This window comes from Mus caroli, unplaced genomic scaffold (assembly GCF_978045245.1).
Source record: "Mus caroli unplaced genomic scaffold, Mus_caroli_1 scaffold_2, whole genome shotgun sequence".
Lineage (NCBI taxonomy): Eukaryota > Metazoa > Chordata > Mammalia > Rodentia > Muridae > Mus > Mus caroli.
This window is the reverse complement of record NW_028227257.1, coordinates 5,740,874-5,767,893: the sequence shown is the minus strand read 5'-3', so window position 1 is coordinate 5,767,893 and position 27,020 is coordinate 5,740,874. Positions and strand designations below refer to the sequence as shown.

Below are 27,020 nucleotides of genomic sequence, written 5' to 3'. Positions count from 1 at the left end.
GCACTACAGTCTGTCTTTGCCTTTGGTAATTATGGGTTCTTTTGCTGTAAAGCATTATGGCATCTTCTGTGGCTTCAGAGAAAGATTACCTTTTGTGCAGGGATAATGGACTTCAAAGTCTGCTAAAAGGACATCTTTCCCTGACCGTCCAGTTTCATTGCTTCTTTTCCCTCTGCAGTTTCGTGCATTGGCACCAATGTACTATCGAGGGTCAGCAGCAGCCATCATCGTTTACGACATCACAAAAGAAGTAAGACTTTATTCTTTTCTTCTTAGCTGCCATCATGTATTGCTCAGGCCTCTAGCTACTCTCCTTTCACACTGCAGGAGACGTTTTCAACTCTGAAGAACTGGGTGAGAGAGCTCCGCCAGCACGGCCCCCCCAGCATTGTTGTTGCCATTGCAGGGAACAAGTGTGATCTTACTGATGTCAGGTGAGTTATTAGACGAGATTCCCGGGCCGATTATGTGTTCCTTTTCTAATGAGCCATATCCAGGGTAAGAGTCTAGCTTTTATTTTATCTCTGACATTGAAAAATTTCTTGTGTTACATGGTTGGCCCTGAAGTTCCAAGCTAAAATGAAAACTTAAGGCATTTGGAGTTAATTATATTACATGTAGACAGGTGTGTAATTTACTCTAACATTAGTGGTATCACACATGACATTATCTGAGATCATTGCCTCCCCAGGCTGCTATGACACAGAGTACCTGAATACAAAAAGTCCATTTTATCGACAATCTGTCTGTATCACATCTGATTCCCAAAGGAAGGGCCTTGGCTTTGTTTTCCCGGGGGGTGAGGGGTGTGAGGGGTGTTTAATATAGAGGTTATTTAAAACCTTATCAGGAAGATCATGTAACTGGAAAGACTGTCTGGGCTCATGCCACTGCTGATCCAAACATCCTTCTGCTTACATGGGGGCTGGAGGGGGGGGGGGGGTCTTAAGGAGCAGAACCTCTGACTAGCAATTGTTGCCTTCCAGAGAAGTCATGGAGAGAGATGCTAAGGACTACGCAGATTCCATTCATGCCATCTTTGTAGAGACCAGCGCAAAAAATGCAATAAACATAAATGAACTCTTTATAGAAATTAGTAAGTATCTTTGCATCTTGTGGGTTTCCTCGGTTCGGAGCAAACAAACAGAATTCTCTTTGTGGTTAGAATCTCAGCTTGTTTAGTGTAGTCTCTGAGACTGTCCACGAAAGGAAATTTGAGCAGATGAGAACGGGCCAGTGTCCGTCATGTGGGGTTTCTGGGTGTTGTGAGATAATCTTTCCAGAAAGAATGCCTCTCAGTGCCTAAGCCATTTTGTGTTCTCCTCTTCTAAATATGTCTCAGTTACTCATCCAGAACCATCAGAAGTGAACAAAATAAGGTCTGGAGAGATGGCTCGGAGGCTAGGGTCATATGCAGCTCTGCCAGACGACCTGAGTTTGGTCCCAGCACCCACATCATGCTCACAGCCACCTGGAACTCCTGCTCTAGGGGACCTGACACTTCTGACCTCTGTGCGCAGCTGTACTTTGGTGCTCATACCTGTATGCAGACACACAGAATTAAAAGTACTCACAGTTTCTAAAATAAAAGAACAGAATACCTCAAGAGAAATGAAATGTATGTAGGATCTGTTTGTAAGAAAACCTCCAAAACTAGTCCTCAGCAATGGAACGGTCAGTCCTCTCCCCTTCTCTTCCCTAGAGTGTTAACAGGCTGACAGTAGGTGAGAAGAGGCTGCCTCAAGCCTTGGGATTCTCTGTGGATCACATCTGTGTTTATTCATTTCATTCCAATTCATCAAAATGTTTATTGGGAACTGTTCCAGACTCAAGGGATCAGCCTAAAGAAGATAGACACAGCCCTTGCTCTCTGAGAGCGCGTGTTCTGTTGAAGGAGTCAGGCAGTGAACTCCAGATAAATAGGGTCATTTCACATAATAATAAGAGAGATGAAGAAAGCAATTGTAGTAGATGTAAGAATGTGTACAGACGGTCCCAGAAAGCCCCTCTGGGGGAAGAATTGGGAGCTGAGACCTGATGAGGAACGGCGGTTGGGGAGTGTCTCTGAGGCAGTGGGGTGGGAGCTGAACCTGACAGTACAGGCCTGCAAGAGCGGGATTGTTTGCTTTCACTGAGCATAGCCAGCTCCCAGATAGGGAGTAGTCACCCAAGCATCGTGCCTCTGTACCCATTAACTGCCCTTAGGTCACCATCCAAAGCAGCTGCAAGCTAGAAGGATGCTTGGCCTTGGTGAGGGTGAGAGCCATGAATTGCAGGAACCACCAGAACCATACAGAGCCTGCCCAGGGGAGCAGCCCTGTAGCACCCAGGCCTGCCCAGGGGAGCAGCCCTGTAGCACCCAGGCCTGGGATGGCAGCAGGTGGGCCCCTCTGGGGCCTGGAGAGCAGGGTTGTTTGAGTTTCATTTGGTGTTGCTCTTTTGAGACAGGGTCTCAAGAGTCTTAGCCTTGTAGCTCAGGCTTGAACTCAGAGAAGTCCCCTGCCTCAGCCTTCCAACTACTAGAATTTATGAGTGAACACACCTGTGATAGTTTTAGATGGCTCAGAGATGTGGATTTTTATTTATGTGTTCCATTGTTTCATTTTGGCCATTAATTTAAACCCTTCTAGAGTCCTTTGCAGATATCAGACAGCCAGTGTGGCCTGCCATTGGCTCACTGAAGCATCTGTTTATTTCAGGGTTAAGACACTGTGTCCATAACTAGCAATTTAGCCTGGGCCATTCTTGAAAGGCAGTCTAAGTTTTGTCAATAGTCTTCACAGTTTTTTGAGGGTCTCCATATAGCGTGGCATCTGTTGCATCCATTCCAGGTTTTGTTGTGGGTTCTTTTTCTAGTTTTGAAAATAAACATGTAGTGGACTATATGAGCAACAAATCCTTATACCAAAACCCAGCATGCAGGATACAGCCCTGTGGTAGTAACTTTGCTGTCATATTCAGGACCTTAGATTCAGTTGCCTGCACTGCAAAGAGAGAGAGACAGACAGACAGTACATACCATAACTGAGAAGAACTGAACATGGCCAGGCAGGTGGAAACTGGACAGAGCTAGAAATCATCTTTATTTTTTGCTCAATGAGTATTGTCAGGTAACATGTACCTGGCATACAGGCTTTGGGTTGGAACATAACGTACACACAGGAAAGGGCAGTTTAGGAGCATACAGGCAACAATGCATTATCTCAGAACACAGCCAAAGGATAACCCATCCTGCTAGTTGCTTTTGTTTCCCATGTTTTATTTGGGGTTTTTTGTTTGTTTATTTTTTGAGGCAGAATCTCACTATGTAGCCCAGGCTATCCTGGAACTCTCTCTTTAAATCAGACTGGCCTTGAATTTAAACAGATCTGCCTGCTTCTGTCTCCCAAAGGCTGGAATTAAAGGCTGTGCCAGCACTTTACTGCTGTATCTCCTCTGCTGCCTTCATCTTCTATAGCCCAGGCTGGCCTCACACTCATCCTGTGACTGAGGGGGACCTTGATAGCCTCCTTTCTCTTCCTCCCAACTCCTAGAATACACTTGTACCATCATGCCTCATGCTCTGGACCATGCTAGGAATTGAACCCAGGAGTTCGTATGTGCTAGGCAGGTGCTCTTTCAACTGAGCTACATTACCAGCCCTACTTACCCTCTGTGTCTGACTTCTTACTTTATATTCCATGCTTAGACTGTCTGTACATCCCGTGCAGCTACAATGCAGATACAGACCCGTGGCTGGTATGTGTTCGTGTCAGAACTCACAGTTCTGCTGTTAACCAGACAGTGGGCAGTTGTTTCTGATTTAGGGTAATTGCTGGCTGCACTGTTGAACACCCTGTGTCCTCTGGGGAACATCTGGATGCATTTGCTTGGTATCTGCACCCAAGAGAAAGATTGCTGGGTCCTTAGATTTGCATGTCTTCGTTGTGACTTTACTGCCAAACAGTTTGCAGAGTCGTAGTTGTGCCAGCTGCTTCCCACAGAAGTGGTGTATGAAATCTCTTCCGTCAGTCTGTAGGAGAGCAGGACCTGCATCCCCATGTCTACCTTGAAGCTGAGCACCTGTCCACCTACAGGTTTCTACCTGAACGATAGCTGGCACCCTTCTCTCCAGAATTCTTACCCTCTTGCCTGCCTTCTACCGAGTCAGCACCTGCCTTCCTAATGACTCATGCATGCCTTAACTCTGGATATCAGCCCTGGTTGACTACGTTGGAAATACCTTCCTTTTGGTTTGACTTTGATTTCTGAACCAGTCCTCCAGTGAACTGGCTGCTTAACCTAACTGAATTCAATGTGTCCTTATTTTCATTATGGTCAGCATTAGTTCCTGCATCAGAAACCTTTGGCTGTGCCCAGACCATAAAGATGTCTCTTGCATTCTTCCAAAACACTTGTTTAAAAATCTTTTGTCACATTTCAATTGCTTCTGTGGTACCAGCTGTATTTCCGTTTCCATTTGTTGAGAAAACCATAATGACAGTAACCTTCAAGAGACTGTTAACTGTATTTGTAATTTATTCACAGCAGTGTTTGCAACACATTTGGAAAATTGGAGAACACTTTCTGCCCATGTAGAAGTGATGCTGTGTCCTGTCTACACAGGCTACAGCTCACAGGACTTGGCAACCACATCCACAGAGTTGTCAGGGATTGTCCTTCAGCCTTACTGAAGATGCCCCGTCTGTTTTCCTGGTTTAGACAAACAGAAAGTCTTTCCCCAGTGCTGTGCCACTAGACCTGGGAATGTCACAGTGGAAACAAGCAAGACTGAGGGCTCAGGGTCCCGTTGGAGGATGCCAGTCACATGGGAAATAAGACCAGTATCCCTGGTGTCCTGCTGGAATTTGAGGTCTTTGGATAGCTCAGAAGGGGAAGGGCAGGAAAGCCTTTGTACAAGCAGCCTTGAGCCGTGCCATCCAAGTGGGTGGAAAGTGATGGAAGGAAGGGTTTTCTTCAGGTTGAGTTAGCCTCACAGAGCCAGAAAGTGAAGCCTGCCCTCTCCTGTGATGTCATAAGAGAGAAAATGCCACAGCTCTGTAAAAAGCAGCTTGGCAGCACCTGTCAGTCAAACATGACTAGGTGATGTGTACTAGGTAGACAGTGGGAATTACTAGGTGATGTGTACTAGGTAGTCAGTGGGAATTACTAGGTGATGTGTACTAGGTAGACAGTGGGAATTACTAGGTGATGTGTACTAGGTAGTCAGTGGGAATTACTAGGTGATGTGTACTAGGTAGTCAGTGGGAATGTGCTGCATATGCAGGTAAATGCCCTGGGGTAGGGTGTTCTGTAATCCACACACACACAGTTGCTTGGGACCGACACCCGTCAGTAGAGAAATGGTTAGTCTAGGAGACAGTGAGCATGCTCAGCTCCTCAGAGCAATAGTAGCAGTGTGCTGTGAGACCTGGGGGGCGGGGGAGGGGTCTAATTTTTGTATTTAAAAAGTTTACTAACTGCTGTTTGGCATCCTTGTTTGTATCCTAGAGTAGAAATATAGGATGCTAGTTTAAGGACTGGTAACATCTGAAAGACTTGTGGCTTCTGGTGCTGTGGCCGCTGCCCTAGGCCCCGTGGGCTCAGCATTAGGTGACTGTGGGTCAGGTGAAGAGGCATACTCTGCCCTGTCACTTTGTTCATCTTCCTGGTCTTACCTGGATGAACTGACCTTGATGCAGCTGTTGTGTTGTGTTGCCAAATCGTGTCTGAGAAGGAACACGTCCCCTCTTTCTTCTCACATTGCTGCAGGTCGAAGAATTCCATCCACTGATGCCAACCCAGCGTCTGGCGGCAAGGGCTTCAAACTCCGAAGACAGCCATCGGAGCCAAAGCGAAGCTGCTGCTGACGACCCAGGGCCTGACCTTGAGGAAGAAGCAGGTGGTCCTGGATGCTGCAGGAGAGCCGTGCCCTGCCACTGGACGCCACCTCATGCTCTTTATGCAAAAAGGACTCAGAGAACCGGCTGTTGGGTTCTCTTGGAAGACTGCAGCAGGTGTCTGTGTCTGCAGACTTGTGTCAGTGGACTCTGGCATGCAAAGGGACCATGCACGCCCTTGGCTGTTTACCCAGCTGAAGGAGCATCTGACGTATGGCTATGGATGGTAGGATTGAATTGCTGGTACCTCTGTCATCAGGATTTCATGTGTTATTTGTAAGGGAAATGAGCACTTTCATGGACACAAGGGAAAGGCTGTGGGGATGGTCATCTCCGTGGTCCTCATCTCTAGTGTCAGAGTCGTCTCAGTAAACTGTGGGAAATGATCACAGGGAGAGGGATGGGTGTTCCTAGGACAGCTCCCACCATCTCTAAAGCACTTTGCCGCACAGTGGCTGCCGGTTCACCTTGGGTTTGCTTCTGACCCTGTATGTGTCAGAGCCCACGCACATTAGTTATGCTCACCTTTCTACAGAAGCTCCTGGTCCAGGCCATGGGGCACAGAAGCCACCTGGAGCCAGTTGAGTTGCATGTGTCTAAACTGACGGGCAGTGGCTTAGGAGAGGAGAGGAGAGGACAAAGCTAATGAATCTTTTGGTGGGATTGTTTTTTGTTTATGGTTTGTTTTGGTTTTTTTGTTTCTTGCCCAGTTTGTTTTGGTGGGAAAAACAACTGTGAGCTGCCTAGCATATGTAAATTTGTAGTCTATATTTATGAGACCATTGCTTAAAAATTATAAATTATGTAAATACATTAATAACTTCTGAATTCCTTTCAGTATTCACTTAGTCCTGTGCCCAGTCTCCTGTGTGCCCACCTGGTTTTCGGCCTGTCCACAGGACCCTCTGAAGCCCATTTACCTTGTGCAGGAGCACGGAGCGCTTAGCTCACAGCTTCCTCCTCCTCCCTCTCCCTGCTGCATCCCATCTGGAAATGGTAATAAAGACATATGCCTCCGTGACAAGCCTGACTAGTCCTTCCTGCCTGGGGCGAGAGGGAGCCCAGCACCCGGCCATCCGTCCGTCCTTCACTGAGCTTCTCTCAGCTCCTCCAGAGAGCTCGGACCAACTGTTTTTCGAGTGCTTTGTGTACTAACAGCGGCTCTCCTCTCCTCTCCCTCCTCTACCTTACTAACAGCGGCTCTCCTCTCCTCTCCCTCCTCTATCTTCCCTTGCTCTGTTAGTGCCTCACACTCTTCTCCCTCAGGAGCCTAATGAGGTTTTTAATATAATCTAAAAATAAAGCACCCAAGTGAAGCTGCTGGAAATTTGTTCCTGGCCTAATTTGGCGCCCTTCCAGCCTGGGTATTGTAAGGGAAGGAAATTTACAAGATTAAATAGGAAATGAAACAGCTTGAATTTCAAACCAAATTGTGTTTTCAGAGCTGTCCTTAACAGAACAGTCAAAACTTTTAAAAACAATTGTTACTGCTCTGTACCCCTCCGCCACATGCTTCAGGTGGAGAGGGTTTAATGGAATGGCAACCCAGGCGACACCAGGCCTGAGCGAGGCCTTGTAAACAGCTCAGGTTGTTTATCCTTCCTGAGGTCAGATTTTGAGCACCTCTGTATAAGCAGAAACAGCGCTGCTTGGCTCATGTGGACACAGCTGCCCATGTGAGACCCTTTCTGTCTCATTTCACTAAAAGACGGTATAGATTCTTGAAGATTAGATTAGAAGTATAGATTCTGGGGCTGGTGAGATGGCTCAGTGGGTAAGAGCACCCGACTGCTCTTCCGAAGGTCCAGAGTTCAAATCCCAGCAACCACATGGTGGCTCACAACCATCCTTAATGAGATCTGGTGCCCTCTTCTGGAGTGTCTGAAGACAGCTACAGTGTACTTACATATAATAAATAAATAAATCTTTAAAAAAAAAAAAAAAAAAAAAAAAAAAAGAAGTATAGATTCTGGATGTCGTGGCACGTGAGTATGCAGGAAAACACCTCTGCCCCTACTGCTCCGCGCCATCCAACGACTGCTCTCCTCTGCAGCTCCTGGCCTCTCTAGCTGCCTTCCCTCCTGTATCACATGGGGGGAATGTCTGACCACAGGATGAGAAGGACAGACTCTGTTCATGTCTTCCTCGCCCTCTCTGTCACCAGTCTGTCCTAGACACAGGGCTGTCCTGCTTATGGCATTGTGCTGTACTCAGTGACAGCAGAGCTCCGTCAGGCCCACCCTTCCTGGGCAGTGAGCACGGGGAGATCTCCACTTACTTTCTTCTTAAGAACGCATATGAAAAAATAGTCATAGCACTTTTTGATCACATTTTAGATTAAGCAGGAATCTAATATACATTCTTTGTTTTCCTGGCTGTTTCTTAAGAGAAATAGCCGGACTCCAAAGGCATTAAGACACACAGCCTCTCCATAAAATTCTTTGGTTCCCTTGTGACGCAGGGCCATTTTTAAAAACTTTGAAGAATGAACAGAAAAGGAGATCTGTAATTACCTGCCGGTGTATATTGATCGTTTTCAGAGGCACTGGAATAAGCTCCTTGCAGGTGTCCGATCCCAGGAACCACTGTCTCTCCATGTCTCCTTCTACATAAGTGTTTTTCTGATTCTGTGATAACTAATTAACTATCATTTGATGATTAAAGGAACATAGCGTGAGAGCTTGATTAAGTGTCCTTCAGTGTAAACTCTGAGAAGTGATTGGGGAGAAATACCTGCTGCAAGCCCTTCTGCCTCCCCGTGAAACGCTGTCGTCCGCTTGTCAGCTGCCTCCAAGACAAGTGCTGGACATGGCAGCCGCCGGGTCCTTGTTCCCCATCTATGATGGCGTTGGAAGTGCCCGCCTCCTCTCACTGCGCTCCTTTCCCTTCCATGCCTACCCAGGTCAGAGGCTTGAGATTTTTTTCAGGAGAGGCTTGGCTACTTGAAGAGGCCAGTGTCCTTGTTGAGATGAGCTGCCCTGTGGATTTTTTAATAGATGAAGGGGGATGGGGGGTCGACCCACATTTAATTTTAGGACTTCTCTGTAAGTCTTAACATGTATTCCTTGTCTCCAGGAGGAAAATAGGTTTGGGGGCTTTCTAAAGCTCTGAGAGACACAGGACTGAAGATGGTTTGTGATAGGTAGCTGTCTCCTGCTGCCCTAGGCTGCCAAACCAGAGGGCCTGCTGCTCTATTCCAAAGGTAGCATGTTTGAATGGGTGGGTTTGGTGTGGGCTACATTGCATGCCAGTACATGAGCCCCACATCCTAGGAGGCAGCGGTTCCCTGCCTTATGTCTCTCTGCCACAAAAGACACTGATGAGGGCCAGCTCAGCTCTTGTTCACACATATTCTTTCAGAACCCAGAGATTGTGACACATGGGTCCTCAGATAGCCACGCGTCTGCAAGACCCTGAAGGAGTCACTAAAGAGTCCTCACCTGGGGACCCCTAAGCTAACCTGTGACCCTGCTTCAGAGCATGGCTGTCGACCAGGCTTGCTTCTATCACTAAACTCAGCAGGCTGTCATGTCATCCTGTCCAGTGAGCGCAGAATAGCCATGGGAGCTGGCTCCTAGAGTCCCCTGGAAGTCCTCATTTAAACTTGTTCTGAAGGGAGAAACAACATACTCTTTGTTATTTGATTTCATTTCAAGATATGATCCAACTAACAGCTCATACGTTTCTAAGGAATAAGTGGGGTGTACCTTCAAGATTCAAACTGCCAACTATGTCTTGCTTGGTCTCCTTCACTTATCAAAAAAAAAAAAAAAGAGTTCAATGATGTATAAGGTGATACTGAAGATAGCCATGAATATGTTTTTGTTTTGGGGGTTAGCACTTGCTATGAAGGCTGGTGACACAAATTCGATCCCCGAGTCCTATATAATGGAAGGAGAAGAATTCTACAGGTTGTTTTCTGATACACACACACACATACATCAATAAATGTCATAATTAGAAAAAATATTCTGAGCATCATATTATGTAGAGGATAAGCAGAGCACTGTGCAGCTTTAGAAAAGGAGGGTCAGATAGAATTTAGCCCGAGACTCAGAGGGATGACCTCAGTGAATTTCCCGTGGCAGCAGAAAAGCTTGTCTCGACTTCCAGTAATAGAAAACCAGGCAATTTGATTATCTGATTTGCCAGAAATGTTAATGGAATTCCAGGGCATTTGTCCTGTTTTATGTGCAAATGAAAGTCTGAAAAATATTAGAAGGATACTACACTTCTCAGGGGCCTCCCTTCTGTATCTCAGAAGGTGATGAGCGAGGGACCTGCTGTGATGAAGTTCATTAGATGTGCTGCGAAGGGCAGATGAACAGAGCTTGGAATCGCCGTATTTCTCAGCCCGTCCTTCAGGGTGCTCTTAGCATGGAGGAGAGCGATTTACTCTCTGGAGCTAGGACTTCCACCAGCATGCATCACGTTTAATTTGATGGCCTGTACTATCAGAAGTAACTAATATCTGTGTTCTTTCCTCTCAGAGAGCAATCAATTATAGATGTGCTAGAATATTTTGGCTTCAAAACAAAAGGATTCAGAAGTTTAATAATAAAAAAAAGTCTCAGGCCTTCCATCGGTGCCTTTTTATTATGTTGAACATTTTAGATAGCAAGATTGGAATATATAAATAGTAGATGGTGAGATTAAAATTATAATGTCTAACAAACTTAAGAAAAAATGTTTTAATTTGCTGTGAGTTCATTTTACGGTGCCCAGTGCCTCATCAAAATGCTACATAATTACAACAAGCAAAAACCCGGCTAGCTCTCCATAGACAGGCCTTAAGCGCCAAGCTCTATCTGCCGATTAATGGGGAGTCCTAAGACAGCAATGATTTTTTTAAAGAGCCTTCTTTAATTGACAGTTCTCAACCACGGGTCTTAATGTCCTTCTTAATCGTGCAGTAGAAACAGCCTGCTGGCTTCCAAGTGCCACTTCTTGATTCAGGAACTTTCCAGGCTGTTTACTGCAATCCGTTGGAGGGAATCATCTTGAAAATAGCATGTTACACACGGGGAACTAGCATTGCCAAGGAGCCGCCAAGCATCAGAAGGCAAGCTGTGTGCCTCAGCCACCGCTCCATGAAACTGGGCTTGCTTGAGCCAGCTGCTTAGTGGCTGCCGTCTGTCCCATGCTCCCTACACCAGTGCCCACAACACTGTTGGCCTTAAACACTAATTCTCACATTGTCTGGCCATCGTTAACACTTGGCTTTTATACTTAAGTAATCCGTTTCCCCCCTCGGAAAAGCTTGGAAGCAAGGCCAGAACTTGGTTCCCACCCATCCCTGTTTGAAGTTTACTGCACAGAGCATGAAACTTTCTCCACTTGGGTCATGCCCATGATATCAGACAGACCAGTCAGCTTAGTGGGAGAGGAGGATTGGCAGCCAGGTAGTCAGAGCAGCTGATCGAAGCTCTAGTTTTAAACCATTTGTTAGGCTGTTGTAGACAGAGCTTTATTGCCCTGGGAAGGACCTTTTTTTTTTTTTAACTCGCCCCATTCAGTCTTTCCATCATTTTACATCGCGAGTCACTCAAACCGTCATCAGTCACCACCCTGACGTTCAGAAATTACGACCTGCCTTCCACAAGGATTGGTGCAGAATTCTCCCTCAGGCTCCCTCCGCGTGATGTACTCTCCTCTGTAGGGGAAAGAACCTCCAGGCCTTGTAGGAGCACAGTGGGCAGCATGAGCCTGAGAGGCAAACACACAACTACAGTGACAGAATGCCATCTGTCACTGGTGATAGGACAATGGGCTGAAGGATCAGAACTCCACGGAGCTTATGAGAGAGTACTGGTCCAGGAGTTTGAAAGTCCAAATCAGACATCTAAGCCCTTGTACCAGCAATCCTTTTCTTCTCCTAAGAGTGCCATCCCTTGTCAAGATCCAGACCAGGAGTAAGCGACCTGTGCCTTTTACAATAGCATCTATTTGAAAACGCAGTTGCCCCTGGTTTCCCAAGCCTGGTAGCACTCTGTATAGCTGGAACTTAAAGCCAAGGTGGCTTCACACCAAATGACATACTGGCTGCTTACCTGTGACATAATACTAGGATGAGGATTTGCCAAACCTGTACGGATGTTTGACGACTATTTTTGCAGTCTAACCTTGGGCTGGACCTAAGTCTATAAACTGTATGATGTCTGTTTTGTTTGTAAATGCCAATTAAAGAAAGCTCAGCCGTTTGCTTTTTGTTGTAAGATTTCTCTTTTGTGTACTTCTGTTTGCAGGCAGTAGGTCTGGCACGATTTGGAACAGTCTTTCTTCAGCTTGGCTTCAATTGAATGCTTATATAGAGTGTGGCATGCTCTGTCACTAAAAAATTTGTGTAAGGAGTGATGTAAGTATTTTGTTAATAAAATACTATGTTTACAGAGGCATGTTTCAGCCTCCAGTATTTCTCTGTGGCATTCATTACATCTCTGTTTGATTTTGTTTGAGATGGGTTCTCCTTGGGTCGCCTAATGAATACAGCACTATTGGAATTTCAGGTTATGAACACCACACCTATCACCCTTTACATCCTTCTAACCACATATTCCAAAGACATTTTAGACAGGTTTGGGGCATAGAGTTCGAGAAGGTAGCGGTGGTAGTGTCTGGTGGAAGGTTGGTGTATCTGTGGTATTGAGTGGAGGGTTGGTGTATCTGTGGCATTGGGTAAAGGGTTGGTGTATCTGTGTTGTCTGGTGGAAGGTTGGTGGGTGTATCTGTGTTGTCTGGTAGAAGGTTGGTTTATTTGCCAGGAATAAACACACATAGAATATATCTATCCTTACAAGGCATTGTGTTGAAAAACCCATGTGACTCAAGGGAAGTAACTAATACAGGTTGGGTGACTGACTTTGTCATTTGTAAAATATATAAACGTGTAGAAAACACCATGAATCTGTGTCCAGCCCAAATGGTGGGATGTACAACCCAGAAACATTTCTGCCCTGTTTTATGTGCGTCCGTGTCTGTGTGTGTGCGTGCACATGGGAAGACCAGAGGTCAGCACTGAATGTTTTCCCGCCATGTTTTCCACCTTCATTTTTGAGACAAGGTCACTCAGCAAACCTGAGCTCACCGACTGGTGATCGTGGCTAGCCAGCAGGTTACACGGATCCTCCTGTTTCCACCTCCCCAGCACTGAGGTGACAAGCACACTCTGCCACCCACTGCCTTTACGTGGGTGCTAGGAATCAAACTCGAGGCCTCGTGCCTGACACGTGCAGGCACGTCATGGCTGAGCACATCTTCAGCTCTGGTTTTCTGACATCAGAGTGCCTTGGTCTCCTTTCACATATTGCATGTGTGTGCTTTTGAGACATCTAAGTACCCCAGCCATGTGGGCGTGCTGTTGGGTCTGGCCTTGAGTCAGAATAGCACAGAGCACTTATTTTCACGACTGCCTACGTCTCTATAGAACAGACTCCTGGACACGTCCATTCTGTATCCATAGGCACTGGGTTGCTTCAAGATTTTTGCTGTTAATAGGAATGCCTTGATGAACATTCCTGGTTGCCTGGTTGGTCTACTGGTGCTTGTTTTGGGTTTAAGATAGGATCTCACTCAAGCTCTGGGTATGCTAGGAATTCATACTGTAGTTCTGGCTGGCCTGGAACTCACAGAGAGCTACCTACCTCTGTGTATTGGGGTGACAGGTATGAGCCCCCACCCCTGCTGCGATAAGCATGCTATGGTGTACACATAACATTTCTCGTGGGTACATCCTGGCAGTAGCGCTCCGGCTCCTGGGAGGCACATGGTATCTGTACACAGTTTTTGCTCCTTATTTTGCTCTTTATTCGGTGCACTTTTCTAAGGTGGCCCCTCCATAGAACCCACTAGCAGAGAATCCCTCCTGCTCAGACTCTCTGGTTACAGCCTGGAAGTCCATACCCCGCTACCAGCAATAGTTATTTCTGAAAAGAGAGGTTGGGTGACAGGCACCTGGTTAGTAGATAATTCTATCCTTGCATAAGCTCATACTGTGTGCATGATCTTTCTTATTTTCAAAACACAACCACTGGAAGGAAAGAACTGATTCCTGAAAGCTGATCTCCAACCTCCTCTTGCATGCTGTGATGGAGATGTGCCTGAATTCACATCTCACAGAAAAATAAATTTTTTTAGAAGTCAGAGCCGTTGTGTGTGTCACTGCCGTGCCTGCTGCTCTCCGTCCACTGTACTGAATAAACTTGTTTTCTTGCCGCTCTGGTCTAAAGGGCAAATGTTTTCACCAGCTGACCAAATCCTCACCGCACCTTGCAGGCTTCAAAGGGCTTACACAGCCCCTAAAACCACAGATAAAACTTTTAAAACCTCTCGCCTGCCTTCAGAACTTCAATGAAAATCAATAAAAAAAAAAAAAAAAAAAAAAACCACAGAAAGTGCAGTTGTCTGGTTTCCCCTAGCATGAATGAAGCCCTGGGCTTCATACACAGCACAGCACAAAATAAACATGGTAAAACACACCTGAAGTCTCAGGAGATAGAAGCTGGAAGACATGGAATTTGGGATCCCCCACGGCCACTTGTCATGGTGGCACAGTCCTTTAATCCTAGCCCCTGGAAGGCAGAGGTGGCAGGTATGTAACCTTGAGGCCAACTTGGTCTACATAGAGAAGGACAGCCAGGGCTCTACAGCAATACTCTGCCTCAAAAGACAGACAAAACCATGGAGCTGGGAAGACAGCTTAGTTAAGTACAAAAACCTGAGTTTGATCCCCACTATAAAAGGTCAGCTGTGGTTTATGCTTCGTTATCCCAGTGCTAGGGAGACAGGGACAGGCAGATCCCTGCCAGCCCGGCCTACAACCTAGGCCAGTGAGAAGTCGTATCTCAAGCCAAAGGAACTCAAAGGACAGACAACCACAGTCATCCTTGGACTTGCACATGTGCACGCACGCACACACACACACACACACACCTGGATGCTTGCAGCCGCTCAAACGCACTGAAGTGTCTTGAGTCACGATAAAGCTTAGAGCTGGGTTAGGAACAGCGTGTAAAACTTTTACAGGGCACATTTGTTTTCATTGCCTCCTTTGCCAAAAGGTCTTTCCAAGCTATCTTAAATCCTCAAGGAAGCAAGCGAGTACGGAAGTGTAAACACATACTAAGAGAACAAATTAGTGTCTGGCCCATCAAAGCAGCTCTATGCAGGAGCCAGCCAGCATCGTCTGTAGATGCCAAGAGAAACAGAAGGAGCCCAAGCGAAAGAGGAAGGAACAGGTTACCACCACACCAAACAAGCCGGGTGTCTTAAATGCACAAAACAATGACTTGGGTCTTCACAACGGGCTCCCTGCCTGGAAGCCCACAACAGCTGGGTCACCTGTCCAGGTTTCTTGGCAACCTCAGAAGTTCTTGCAGATAGGTCAGGTCTTTTTCTTTTCTTTCTTTTCTTCTTTCCTTCTTTCTTTCTTCTTTTTTTTTAATACATTGGAACTTAAAATGTATTTCCTTTGAGATGATCAATTACAAAACATGGATCTTTCCAGTTTGGAAAGAGGTTATTCTTTTAATAATGATGTTCAAAGTCATGACTCCACTGAAAACAGCCATGGTCGGTCAGCTGGGCATCTTCAGACTTCTAGAATATACTTTCCAGGAGTATTAAGTTACCACGTTTCTGTGTAGTGCTGGTTGAGCCTGTAAGAAGTGTGGGAGGGGGGCGGGGGGGGGACGACTTTCCAGCCAACACCTTGTCAGGATGAATCACTTGGTTAATTATGATTCTCATCAGACCTCCAGTCACTTTAGATTTATTTTCAGCGTTTCCTTGGAAACGAGGTAGGAACTTGGAGACCACCTTTTGCGAAAGTGTGTGCAGAGAGGTGCAACAGTCTCTGATACCACCGCTAATGGGGTAGGACTCGGGGCAGGGGGTCACCTTTCTCTCTATTAACATTTAGTGTCGAACAGAGCCTCAGGCTTCTGTGAAATCACATATATGGAAAGGGAAATGGAAAAGCTACCAGGGCCCCACTCCATTAGAGGAGGGCTTTTTTTTTTTTAAGGAGAAAATTGAGGAGTTGAGAATGTTAATTTGGGGTTAATGCCCCTCGCCGGGACCATCATCCACACTGGAGGCCCAGCCTAGATGTGGGGGGCAGGCCAGGGCTTGTCTCAGATCAGTGAGAACACCCCTTATCTTCAGAGTTGTTTAGTTTGTCATTTTGATTTGTCAGAAGCCTGGTGGTGGCAACCGTCCACTGTCAGCAGGCTGGGTGGCCGCTGGAAGCAGCCCTCAGTGCCCACACTGCCCAGGCACGAAACAGCCCATCTAGAATGTTTCACCTGAGTGAATTTTCACACATCTTGCTACGCAAATGAACTCCAAGTTAGGGAATCAGGATCCAAGTGGGCTTTCTTCCCTGTTCTTGAATCCCTCCTGAAAGGAACAGGAAGTGGAAACGTAGGTGGCTGAGAGGCAGAGTTTATAAATGACCGGCCATAAACTGGGAGGCTGAGGCAGGAGGATTACCATGAGTTGAAGGCCAGCCGTCTGAGCTCCCAAAGTAGATTACAGGCCTTGCCTCCATAATGAAACCCTGTCTTCAAAGCCCAAGTGTATCCAAGGACTCAACACAATACCAAATGATGCCCTTTAAGTGGTTGGCTACAAGGCCTCTGTGGGAAAATGACTCAAGCAAGTCTTTGCTCTCAGAGACCATCCAGGGACAAATAAATGCCCTTCCCATTGGATTCCAGACTGGGAGTCTCCTCAGGCACGTACATCATTTTAGGGTAGTTAATACACACAGGTCCTTCTTCTGTTTTTGAAGTAGAGTTCAGGATAGCCTCCAAGTCCTGTTGTTTCTGCCTCTGCCTCCTAGGAGTTGGAATTAGGGTATGCACCCCCACAGCCTTTGTTCCTCTTCTGTGACCTGGTATGTGGATTTTCTTTGGGACATGGCTTCACACCATAGCTCAGGCTATTCTGCAACTCACTGTGTCACCCAGGCTGGCTTTGAACTTAGGACAATCGTTCTGCTCTGTCCTCCCAAGCACTAGGGGTTACAGGTATGAGGCACATCTAATTTTGGTGGATGGATTTATTTGCTAAATGAGAAAGATGCAAAGTTCTTATGACAAGAAGCCAGGTGTCTGTCAATCCATCAGTCAGCACACACACACACACAATATACACTTGCACACAAAGACACATGGGCATACACATAAACGTGCACACATACACAAAATACACACACATTCTGTTCTCAGGCCTGGCATGCAATTGCTTGTAACGGGGCCACGTACAGCGGGCACCTGCCTCTTCCACCGCAGGTCCATGGGGCACTTCTTTATTGGTTCTATATGAGCCTAAACGATTTGAGAGCTTCTCCTCATTTTTCATAATGCTGTCTCTCTCTCTCTCTCTCTCTCTCTCAAGATACACCCACGTAGGCCTGTGTATACGCACAAACACAAAATGAAGAAAAGACAAATGTTTACATTGCAGAGAAAAATGACAAAAAGACAAAATATTTCTTGTAACACAGTAACAGGATCAGGGGAGGGCTGCCATCAGGAGACCTGGGGGCCCCCGAGCAGGGAGCAGAGGAGCCAGGAAGGGACAGAACAGCTGAAGAGGCGGGGAGCCCTGCAAATGGTGCAGATGGCACAGCAGCCAACTGCCACTGGGAGCCGAAGGTCGCCTCCCTCCCCTCCCCGGTACCATCGCTCCTGTGCTGATCCATCATCGTTTATTATTTGGTTTGTCAAACGTTAAAACATCCCTGCCGCTGCAAAGTCCTCCATCCTGGGCTCAGAGGGATAAATAAATGAGAAATCAGGACAGGGCTTCATGAGTCCAGACAGACACCGTGCATTATCAGAGCACAAACAAATCAGGGCCTCCGGAGGGAATTAAGCTTCTGAGAAATAAAGAGAAGGGAGATTGTTCTTTTGTGGGCCCTCTCCCCTAGGGAAAAAAAAAAAATAACAAGGTGTTTACTACTCTTTGTGGTTCCTGCTGCTACAAGTTAAGAATCATCTGCTTCGGTTTAACAGCAGTTTAAGGTTGGGGTGGGTGGGGGGGATGTCTTCAGGGTGAGGGAGCATAGTGATGAACCAATTCTCGAGGCCTTGGTGCCTGGATACTGACGGTGTATTTGGAACCCAGGAAGGTCACCAGCAGAACTGGTGAACTCATGTCCCTCATATAGTGACAAATGACTGATACACTCACCATGCAACAACTCCGGCCCCACCCTAGTTTACTCCTTGAAGCTCTGCCTCTCCTGTCCCTCATCCTGACAGGAGATGTGGGTAGCTGAGTGAAATCCCCATAGTGAGACTTCCTGCATGTACCATGCCTGTGATATCAGCCAACATGACGGCCTCTGTTTCTCCAGTGGCCCTGCCTCTCACACACGAAGTTCCTGTGTTCCCCTCCCCGTGACTGCTGACACTGAGGACCAAACTATTAAAAGACAAACATCCCCCCTAGTCACCACAGCTGCTGTGGTGTTCACTGACCCACAGAATACACGTCACAGAAGACCCTCCAGCAATCACCCGTAAGCCCAGACAAAGCCTGCTCTAAATGCCAACCAGCCACACAGCTCAGTAGTGATAGCCATTCCCTCACTCTTGTTTTATAGACAGGGGTTCTCTGTGTAGTCCTGGCTGACCTTGACCTCTGTAGACCAGGCTGTCCTTGAACTCCCAGACATCCATCTGTCTGTACCTCCAAGTGCTAGGATTAAAACAGAGTGCCAGCATACAGCACCAGCTCACTCCTCCCTGGCTTCTGTGGTCCATGCAAAGGTGCGGGTCTGCATCCTCACAGGGTCTGCGCCTGAACAAAGCTCACAGCCCCCAGCCTCTCCACAGCTACCTTCCATCAGCACACCCCGTTTCTAGTGTCCTCTCATCACCAACCCACACACCTACAGGTACTTCAGTGGGCTTCCTGTCTGCAAGACGTTGCCTATAGCCTAAGCAGCCTATCCTGGGGGGCGGGGTGGGGGTAACCCGTGTTAGTCAGAGGGACAGACAGGGGCTGAGGCAGCTAGCACCAATCTTCCAGGACACATGTGACAGGCCTCCTGCGGCTGCAGGCTGGCACTGGTATGACTTACATCATCTCTGGGTTCCTGGTTTTCCCCTAGATAGAAAAGTAGAGTGCTGTCAGCCACTAAACAGTGGGCCTAGCATCCCTAGGAGCAGGAAGACTAGAATGGAGAAAACAAACTTTAACGTGCCATGTCCTATGTCTGTCATGGTCACTGTCCGTGCCCTGTATTCTCTCTATGTCTGTATGTCTGTCTGCAGCTCCAAGATTTCAGCTGCCCTTCAAAGACTGAGGATCTAAGAGCCCTGCAGCTGCTTTCAGGGACCATGGGGTTAGCCATCCAGTCAGAACAGAGATGAGGGCAGAAACATTCTGTAGGTGAGCCATGATGGCAGCTGTCAGTGCGACCAATGACTCTCACTCCCCTTGGGCAGATTCCTGGACCTTCTTCCACCTCTGTTTCCTGATCTGCGTGGGGGGGGGGCATTGGGTGGGGGGCCTTACTCATGGCCTGTTCTTACACTGGATATGTAATCTTTTTTTTTTTTTAAAGCCATTCTGCATTACTGCCGTGCCCTTAGTATGCCCACAGACAATAGGGATAGGTCTGGGTCCTGATCCCAGCCACTGGGAGGGACCAGGCAGCCTATCTCACTGTCTGCTTGCCTTTTATCTCCCCATCCTGCGTGAGCACATTGCCCCTCAAGCATCAACACTATGAGTAAGGTCACTAGGGTTTTCCCACACACAGACACACACGTGGGCGCATCCTCTGCTCTCCAACACAATAGCAATCTGTGGGGCCCTGAGACCTCGCTCCACTGTGATGCCACCCGCCCATGCTCTCTTGTTTGCTCAAAGCGGTTTTTCAAGCCGCTCCGCCATGCTGCCCAGGGGTGGGGGCGCCCACAGAGGTAAACACACCTCCCTCACCCCTAAGGAGAAAGAATCTAATTATCATCTGGAGATTCTTAGGGGATCTGCTTAATAAATCAATAGGAATGATTTGTAATTAGAATATCAATTATTTGTATGCAAATGTGGCCTTCTGGGTGCCTGGGGACAAATTCTAAGGATTGAAAGACTCCCTCCCTCCACCCCCGCCCTCTCTGATTCTTAATTACATGATTTCGTTCATCCATCCAACATTTATTGAACACCTTTTCCGTGCAAAGCACAGAAATCCATCTCTGCTTTCTCTCAGTCGGCAGAAGGATCCAAGAAAGCTAGGTCCAGGGAAGAGCTTTCTTCCAGAGACAGTCTCAAGCTTCTGGACAGTTGTCCAAGCCACTTGGGCCATCAAGACCCTCAGCTGAAAAGGAGCCCTTCCCAGGCCCTCCTTCCCGGGTCTGAAGGGCCCTTCTTTCCTGGGCACTCCCTTTTAAAGAGTCTATGAAGCATATTGGCTGTGATCTCCCCAAAACCCATCTAGGCTTGTCCTTGAATTGCCAGGTCTTTGAGGTTCTAGCAAATACTTTGTCTTGACATTTCAACCCTAGGAGTAGTTGAACCTTTGTACGTTTTATTTATCACTGTGTATATGTGTTGGTGAAAGGGCATGGGCACAGTGACTGTAAATCTTTTGTTTGTTTGTTTGTTTGTTTGTTTTTCGTGTTTTTGTTTTTGTTTTTGGAGACAGGGTTTCTCTGTATATCCCTGGTTGTCCTGGAACACACTTTGTAGACCAGGCTGGCCTCGAACTCAGAAATCCGCCTGCCTCTGCCTCCCGAGTGCTGGGATTAAAGGCTGTGCCACCACGCCCGGCCTTGACTGTAAATCTTTATCTCTCACTAATTTCTTAGTGTGTGTGTGTGTGTGTGTGTGTGTGTGTGTGTGTATGATGTGTATGTATGTGTGCATGTGTGTATGGTATGAGTGTGTATGGGGATATGATGTGTGTGTGTGTGTATATATATATATATGTATATATATACATATATATATGATGTGTATGTGTGTATGGTATGAGTGTGTAAGTGTGTGTGTGTATGATATGTATATGTATATGTGCATGTGTGTGTGCTTATGTGTATAGTATGTGCATGGTATGTTTATATATGTACATGTGTGTATGGTATGAGTGTGTAAGTATGTGTATATATGATATGTGTATGCATGAGTGTGTGTTTGTGTGTATAGTATGTGTGTGTGGTGTGTGCATGGTATGTTTATGTATATGTGCAGGTATGTATGGTATAAGCGTGTGTGTGAATGTGTGTACGTTCATATGTGTGTATGGTGTGTATGCACTCACACATGTGTACTTACAGATGTCAGAGGACAATGTCAAGTCTCCTACTCTGTCTCTTAACACCTCCTCCTTATTTCCTTGAGACAGGGTCTTTCACTGAACCTAGAGCTATGTCATCAGCCAGCAAGCCCCAGAGGGGTGAATGGTTGTGCTCCATAGACCATGCCCAGCATCTCATGTAGGCACTGCGATCTGAACTCAAATCCTCAAGTCTATGGTCCAGGCATTCTTACCGGCTAGGCCATCTCCCTAGCCTTGAGTCTTCATTCCTCTGTCCACTGAGCATCTGGTAGGTACAGGTCTCACTCTACTCTGCAGATGGGGCTGGGGGTAAAATAAAGGAGAGGAGGGCCAAGCATGGAGATAGACCCCTGTGATCCAAGCGCCCAGGTGAGCAGAAGAGAACCAAGGGTTGAAGTCTAGCCTTGGCTACATAATGAGTTCAAGGCAACCTGGGCCCATAAAACTAAATGATGATGGCCTCTTGGGAACCTGTTTACTGGTGGACCTACAGATAATACCTCTTGCCCTGCAGCCCATCATAATCAGTCCCCAGCCTCTGCTTTCAGGTTCTCATGCTCACAGGCCAACGTATGGAGCTCCTGTGCCTCAGCATCCTGATCTGTGCTACAAGGAAAACACTGGAGTGACTGACTGCCATGCCCTCCTGAGAAGTACACACAGCGGACCAAAGCTCTCAGGCAGCCAGAGCCCCCGTTGGATGTGCTGGGTGCTGCGGTTGTTATGGTGACCTTATTCAGCAGGCAGATCTCAGGGCATCTTCCCAAGAGAGACATTTGTGTGTGTGCTTGGATCCTTTAAGAGAGAGCACAGTCAGAGGGCCAAGCATGGTTATCCACAATTTGGAGAGTGGTTGCTGGTACCAAGCCAGGGCTAGTTCCCTGGTAGTACAGATGCAGCAGGCTGGTGTGAGAGGATGGCAAGAAGAGACACTGTGGGGGAAGAGATGCCCAGACACTGGGTTTTCTTTGAAATTTTTTCTGAAGATGTAAAAATACTGCAGAACAAAAACTCATTCCAAATAATGGACAGGGAGGGAAAGAGGAATGGTTTCCGACAGGGTCTTTGGGCTTCTGGGTCAGCATGGAGATGGTTTACAAGAGGACTGACACAGTACATGTCAAGACGTGGGTGCTGTTCACAAAGGAACAGTCCACACGTACTCCCGGGTGGATTCATTATGTGTCTTGTTGCTGTGGCATAAAGACTGCACAAGCATCCCTGGAAGGATGGTGTCTCTTGGCTCACAGTTTGGAGGTGCAGTCTGCCACAGCACAGCAATCCTGGCCTTGTTGCAACCATGCCAGAAACAGAAGGAGCTCTGCTCCCCTTCTTATTTCTACTCCATAACCCCAGCCCAGGGAACTGTGCTATCCATGTTCAGGATAGGTCTCCCTTGTCAACTCACCCGGTCAGAAACCCCACCACGGGCTCATTCACGGGTTTCTCATCTCCTAGGTCATTCTAGATCCTGCCATGCTGATAATTTAACCATCACACAGGGTAAAAACCGGAAGCTTCTACAGCACACGTTGCCTAGCCCCTAGGGTCCTCATGACTGCAAATGTGCGAGTTAACAACTAGATTCTCGTCAAGAAAAACCCACTGTTAACATGTGGAATGTGCCAGGAGCGCTGAAGGCTTTCTGAATCCAGTATAGGAAACTGATCAGAAAGAGAAGGGAGCCAAAGAGAAAGAAAGGTGCCTGGGGTCACGCGAAGCTCCGGCCTTCTACACAGAAAAGCAAATGGAGAAGGGGGAGGAGGGAGCCTGTGCTCTGTGCATTCAGGACAAGGTGTAGAGGAATGGAAGGCCCAGAAATGGTGTGTGGGTGGCTCAACCACCCTCAGGTGCTGTAGCCACCTACGGCCTCACTAACTGGGTTCCTGAGTGGGAGGCAGGAGCTGTATGGGAGAGACCAAGGAGAGAAATAATGGAAGCCAAGACAAGTTTCTGTTCAAGGCCCCTGAAGTTTACTGAGAGTCCGTGCTTATAAAGAGGATAGGCCCAATCCCCTGCCGGCCCATTCTTGGTGATTGGAGCCAGCCGGTAGGCGATTGACAGGGTGTGTCTCAGAACATCTTGACCTTTCAGCAGGAAGCAGAGGCTTGGAGAAGAGCAAAGAGAGCCGTCAAGGTCAGAAGGCTCCACCCTAGGTAATCTCCTTCTTAGTGGCAGCAAGGTCAAAGTCTGGATCAGCTTGCTTCAAGGCTGAGGGAGGCTACAAGGTGCTCATTCTCTACTGACCCTGGGAGCTAAACTCAGCCAGAACAGGTTAGGACTTTGAAGATAACATCTATGTGCAGATATGTGGGTATGCATGTGCATGCTATACATGGATGTAAATAAAGGCCAGAGAGCAACCTTGAGTATCAACACTCCTCAGGCGCCCTCCACCTTGAGTTCTAGACAGAGCCTTTTACTGGCACCTGGGGTTCACCTATTAGGCTGGTCTGTCCAGGGATCTGCTTGTCTCTATCCCCCCAGCACATACACAATAAAGAGGGGATAAACACAGTCTCTCTCTCTCTCTCTCTCTCTCTCTCTCTCTCTCTCTCTCACACACACACACACACACACACTCAAACACACTCACACATATACACACACATTCTCTTATCTCTCATACACACACATTCTCTCTCTCACACACTCACACACACATTCTCTCTCTCTCTCTCTCTCACACACACACACACATTCACACATACACACACACACACACACAAAGTGGGAGATGGACAAAGAAAAGCCATGGCAGGAAGGATGCTTAGCAGTTGAGCAGAGCTCTGATACAGACAACAGAAGACTCAGAATAACCACATGCCTGGCTTTTCTCACGGAAAAAGTGGTTGTGAACCTAGGAACATGGTAACAAATGCATCCTCAGGGCTCAAACGGGCTCCAGGCTGACAGCACCTTGGTTGCAGCCCCATCCAACCCAGTCTTGGACATCAGGACTTCGCAGTGTAAGATGAGCAGGAATCTCAAGCCATGTGGATGGTTTGTGGTGTTCAGCCACCTAAAGTCAGTGTAGCCACCTAAAGTAAGTGTACATGCTAGTGTAATGATTGACAGTAGTAGGGATAACTAAATGGGAAAGCTGCCCGTTGCCATTCCTCAAGCAGGTCCCCAGAAGCCCCTAAACCCCAAGGTCTTTGCACAGGTCATTCCTCTGCTTGAAGGACCCCTCCTTGTTTTTTCCGTCCAGTAAGACCTTCCTTGTAATTTTTTTTTTTTTTTCTGAGACAGGGTCTAACTATACAAACCAGGCTAGCCCAGAACTCTCTGTGTAGACCGGGCTGGCCTTGAACTCACAGAGCTCCTTCTGGCTCTGTTCCCAAGTCCTGAGTTTAAAGGTATGTGCCACCATGACTGGCTTATCAAGTAATACTTTTTTTAAGTTCTACTTACTTACCCCACAATATAGAAATACTGCAGGAGAAAGAGGAAACCATGGAAAGAGAACGCTGCTCTTCCCAGACTCTCAATCCGAAACTCAGCTGCTGTCTCCAGAGGCTTCTCCAGGCTCTTTCTGCTGGATGCTGAAAGCCCTGGTTTGATGAGGCTACCCTCTCTCAATCTGGCCACTCCAGTTGTCCAGAATGTGTGCTGTTAGCTCCTGATGGGATGGTGTTTGCGGCTTCTCTATCTGCTCCTTGCTATTTGTTTATGCACTTCTGTTTGCTGTGCACTTAATAAACTCACTCATTCAAAATTGAAGCACAGGTACCATATAGGTCATTCTCTGTACCACACAGTGTGTGTGTGTGTGCGCACACACACACACAAGGTTCATGCACAGCAGGAACCCTTCCCTACTGAGCTATCTTTCCAGCCATTTCTTGTGATTTTTTAAGCCCCCTTTAAAATATCTTCTGAGCATGTAGTTCTCCAAGACTCCAAGGTGAAGTGTATTTATTCTTTTCAGTTTCCTTTTCGTCTTTTTTGCCATTCATCATAGATTGTAATCACGTTGGTGTTTTTCTTCAAGGGAGCTCTCGGGCTGGCAGCCCAACCTAAACACATCTACTGTTGCTGGGGCTGTAACTCAGCGGAAGAGCATTTGTCTACAGGCACCAGACCTTAGATTCAATTCCCAGGACTGCAAAAAATAGAATAAAATAAACACAATAAATGTATGCACTGCAGGATATTCAAACAGTACATTCTGAAGCAATGCAAACAAAAAATAACAAGGCAGATAAGTAAGCTTGGCTCCGGAGCAGTGGTGAGAACATTCTATTTAGGGGCTCTGTGGGCAAACTGCTTGCCCAGCATGCCTGGTGAGTTCAGTGCCAGTCCCACAACCTCATGCAAAGCCAGGTGCAACAATGTATCGTGTACCTCTCCTGGGAGAGCGAAGGCGAACCGCTGGAAGCTTGTGAACCAGACAGCCTGTCCTGAGGAACAGTGAACTAGAGAGAGACTCTTGATCACAAACAAGATGGGAGGATGAGGAATAACACCCAAGGTTATCCTCTGGCCTACGTGCATGCACACGGGCGCACGCACACGCGCGCGCGCGCGCACACACACACACACATCAAATACACACAACACGTGCAACTCTGTTTAAAATCTTGCTTAAAACTTAGAGAAAGACAAGCTAGCAAAAGGCAGAAGGTAGGAGGGTTACCCCGACTATGAGGCAAGTCTGGTCTGTAGTGAGGCCTGGTCTCAAAGCAAATAAACAAAGGAAAACCTTAGAGGCGTAAATGAATGGCTGAAGGGGCGCTGAGTGAATGAGGCTGTGAATGAGGGGAGGGGCTTTCCAAACGGGAAAATAGACTGAAGTCAAGGGTGACAACTGAACTGTCACCTGTCTCCTTGACATGGCTCAGCCTTGGCCATTTTGGGGCATCAGAGGCTTCAGTCGACACAGGGCAATGGTCACAAGTTGGCCTGCAGAGTTTACCACGTAGAAGATAGGGAGATGGCTAAGTCACATTTCACAAGCATGAGACTCGAACTGCCACATGGTCCAGCTTGACCATTTCTGGGCATTTACCTAAAGGATTCATATCCTACAAGGGAGACCCTCGAACAGCACACTCATGCCGCTCTAGTCATGATAGCAAGGGACTGGAACCAGTCTAGACGTGGTGCGCATACAGTGGGTCTTAACTCAGCCATGAGGGAAAATTAAATTCACGGGTAAGTGGATGGAACTGGAAAATATCCCGAGTGAGGTCACCAGGCCCAGAAAGACAGACACTGCATGTTCTCTTTCCTTCCTTTCCTTTCCTTTTCTCTCTCTCTTTTTTTTAATTTGTTTATTTTATGTAAGTACACTGTAGCTGTCTTCAGACACCCCAGAAGAGGGCATCAGATCTCATTACAGATGGTTGTAAGCCACCATGTGGTTGCTGGGAACTGAACTCAGGACCTTCGGAAGAGCAGTCAGTGCTCTTACCCGCTGAGCCATCTCTCCAGCCCCTGCATGTTGTCTTTTATATGAAGATCCTAGCTTTGAATTTTCAGATCTTAGAGTGACTGTAGAGGAAGGAAGCTAAGAAAGGTGGAGGCTAAACAGGGAGGCCATGGTCTCCTGTACCTGTGTGCTGTCATGTGAACTTGCCAGGTAAAATGTGCCCACGGAAGCAACAGTGTTGTGAGTGTCTATGGGAAAAAAAATCACTTCCTGATTCGATGTGAGGCCTGCTCCACCCGAGGAGTCCGTGCCTGGTACTGCACAGCCCATGCAAAGCCCAGGGCTGGACAGGTCCTAGACTTTAAAGGAATCCCATCACTGCTCCTCAGCTGAGTGGGTATTGTGTCAACGGCCTTCTAAGTATTCACGTTTCTCTCCACGGATTAATACCGTTCGTGGCCAGCCAGAGAAA

General features: G+C 47.2%; 1 protein-coding gene across 2 annotated transcripts in view; it reads left to right on the top strand.

Moving 5' to 3' along the window:
• Positions 1-6,903, top strand: part of Rab22a (RAB22A, member RAS oncogene family) — a 42,855-nt gene extending 35,952 nt beyond the window's left edge. The window contains exons 4-8 of one of the 2 annotated variants that reach the window (XR_002377447.3): positions 179-250; positions 328-434; positions 987-1,096; positions 5,752-6,105; positions 6,718-6,903. Coding sequence is in view for 1 of the 2 variants with exons in the window: in XM_021157082.3 (XP_021012741.1) it covers positions 179-250; positions 328-434; positions 987-1,096; positions 5,752-5,849 (387 nt within the window). In the remaining variant the exon portion in view is untranslated. Of the gene's footprint in view, positions 1-178; positions 251-327; positions 435-986; positions 1,097-5,751 lie in introns of both variants that reach the window. The other variant, XM_021157082.3, reaches the window with a different exon arrangement.
• Positions 6,904-27,020: the final 20,117 nt, after the last annotated feature.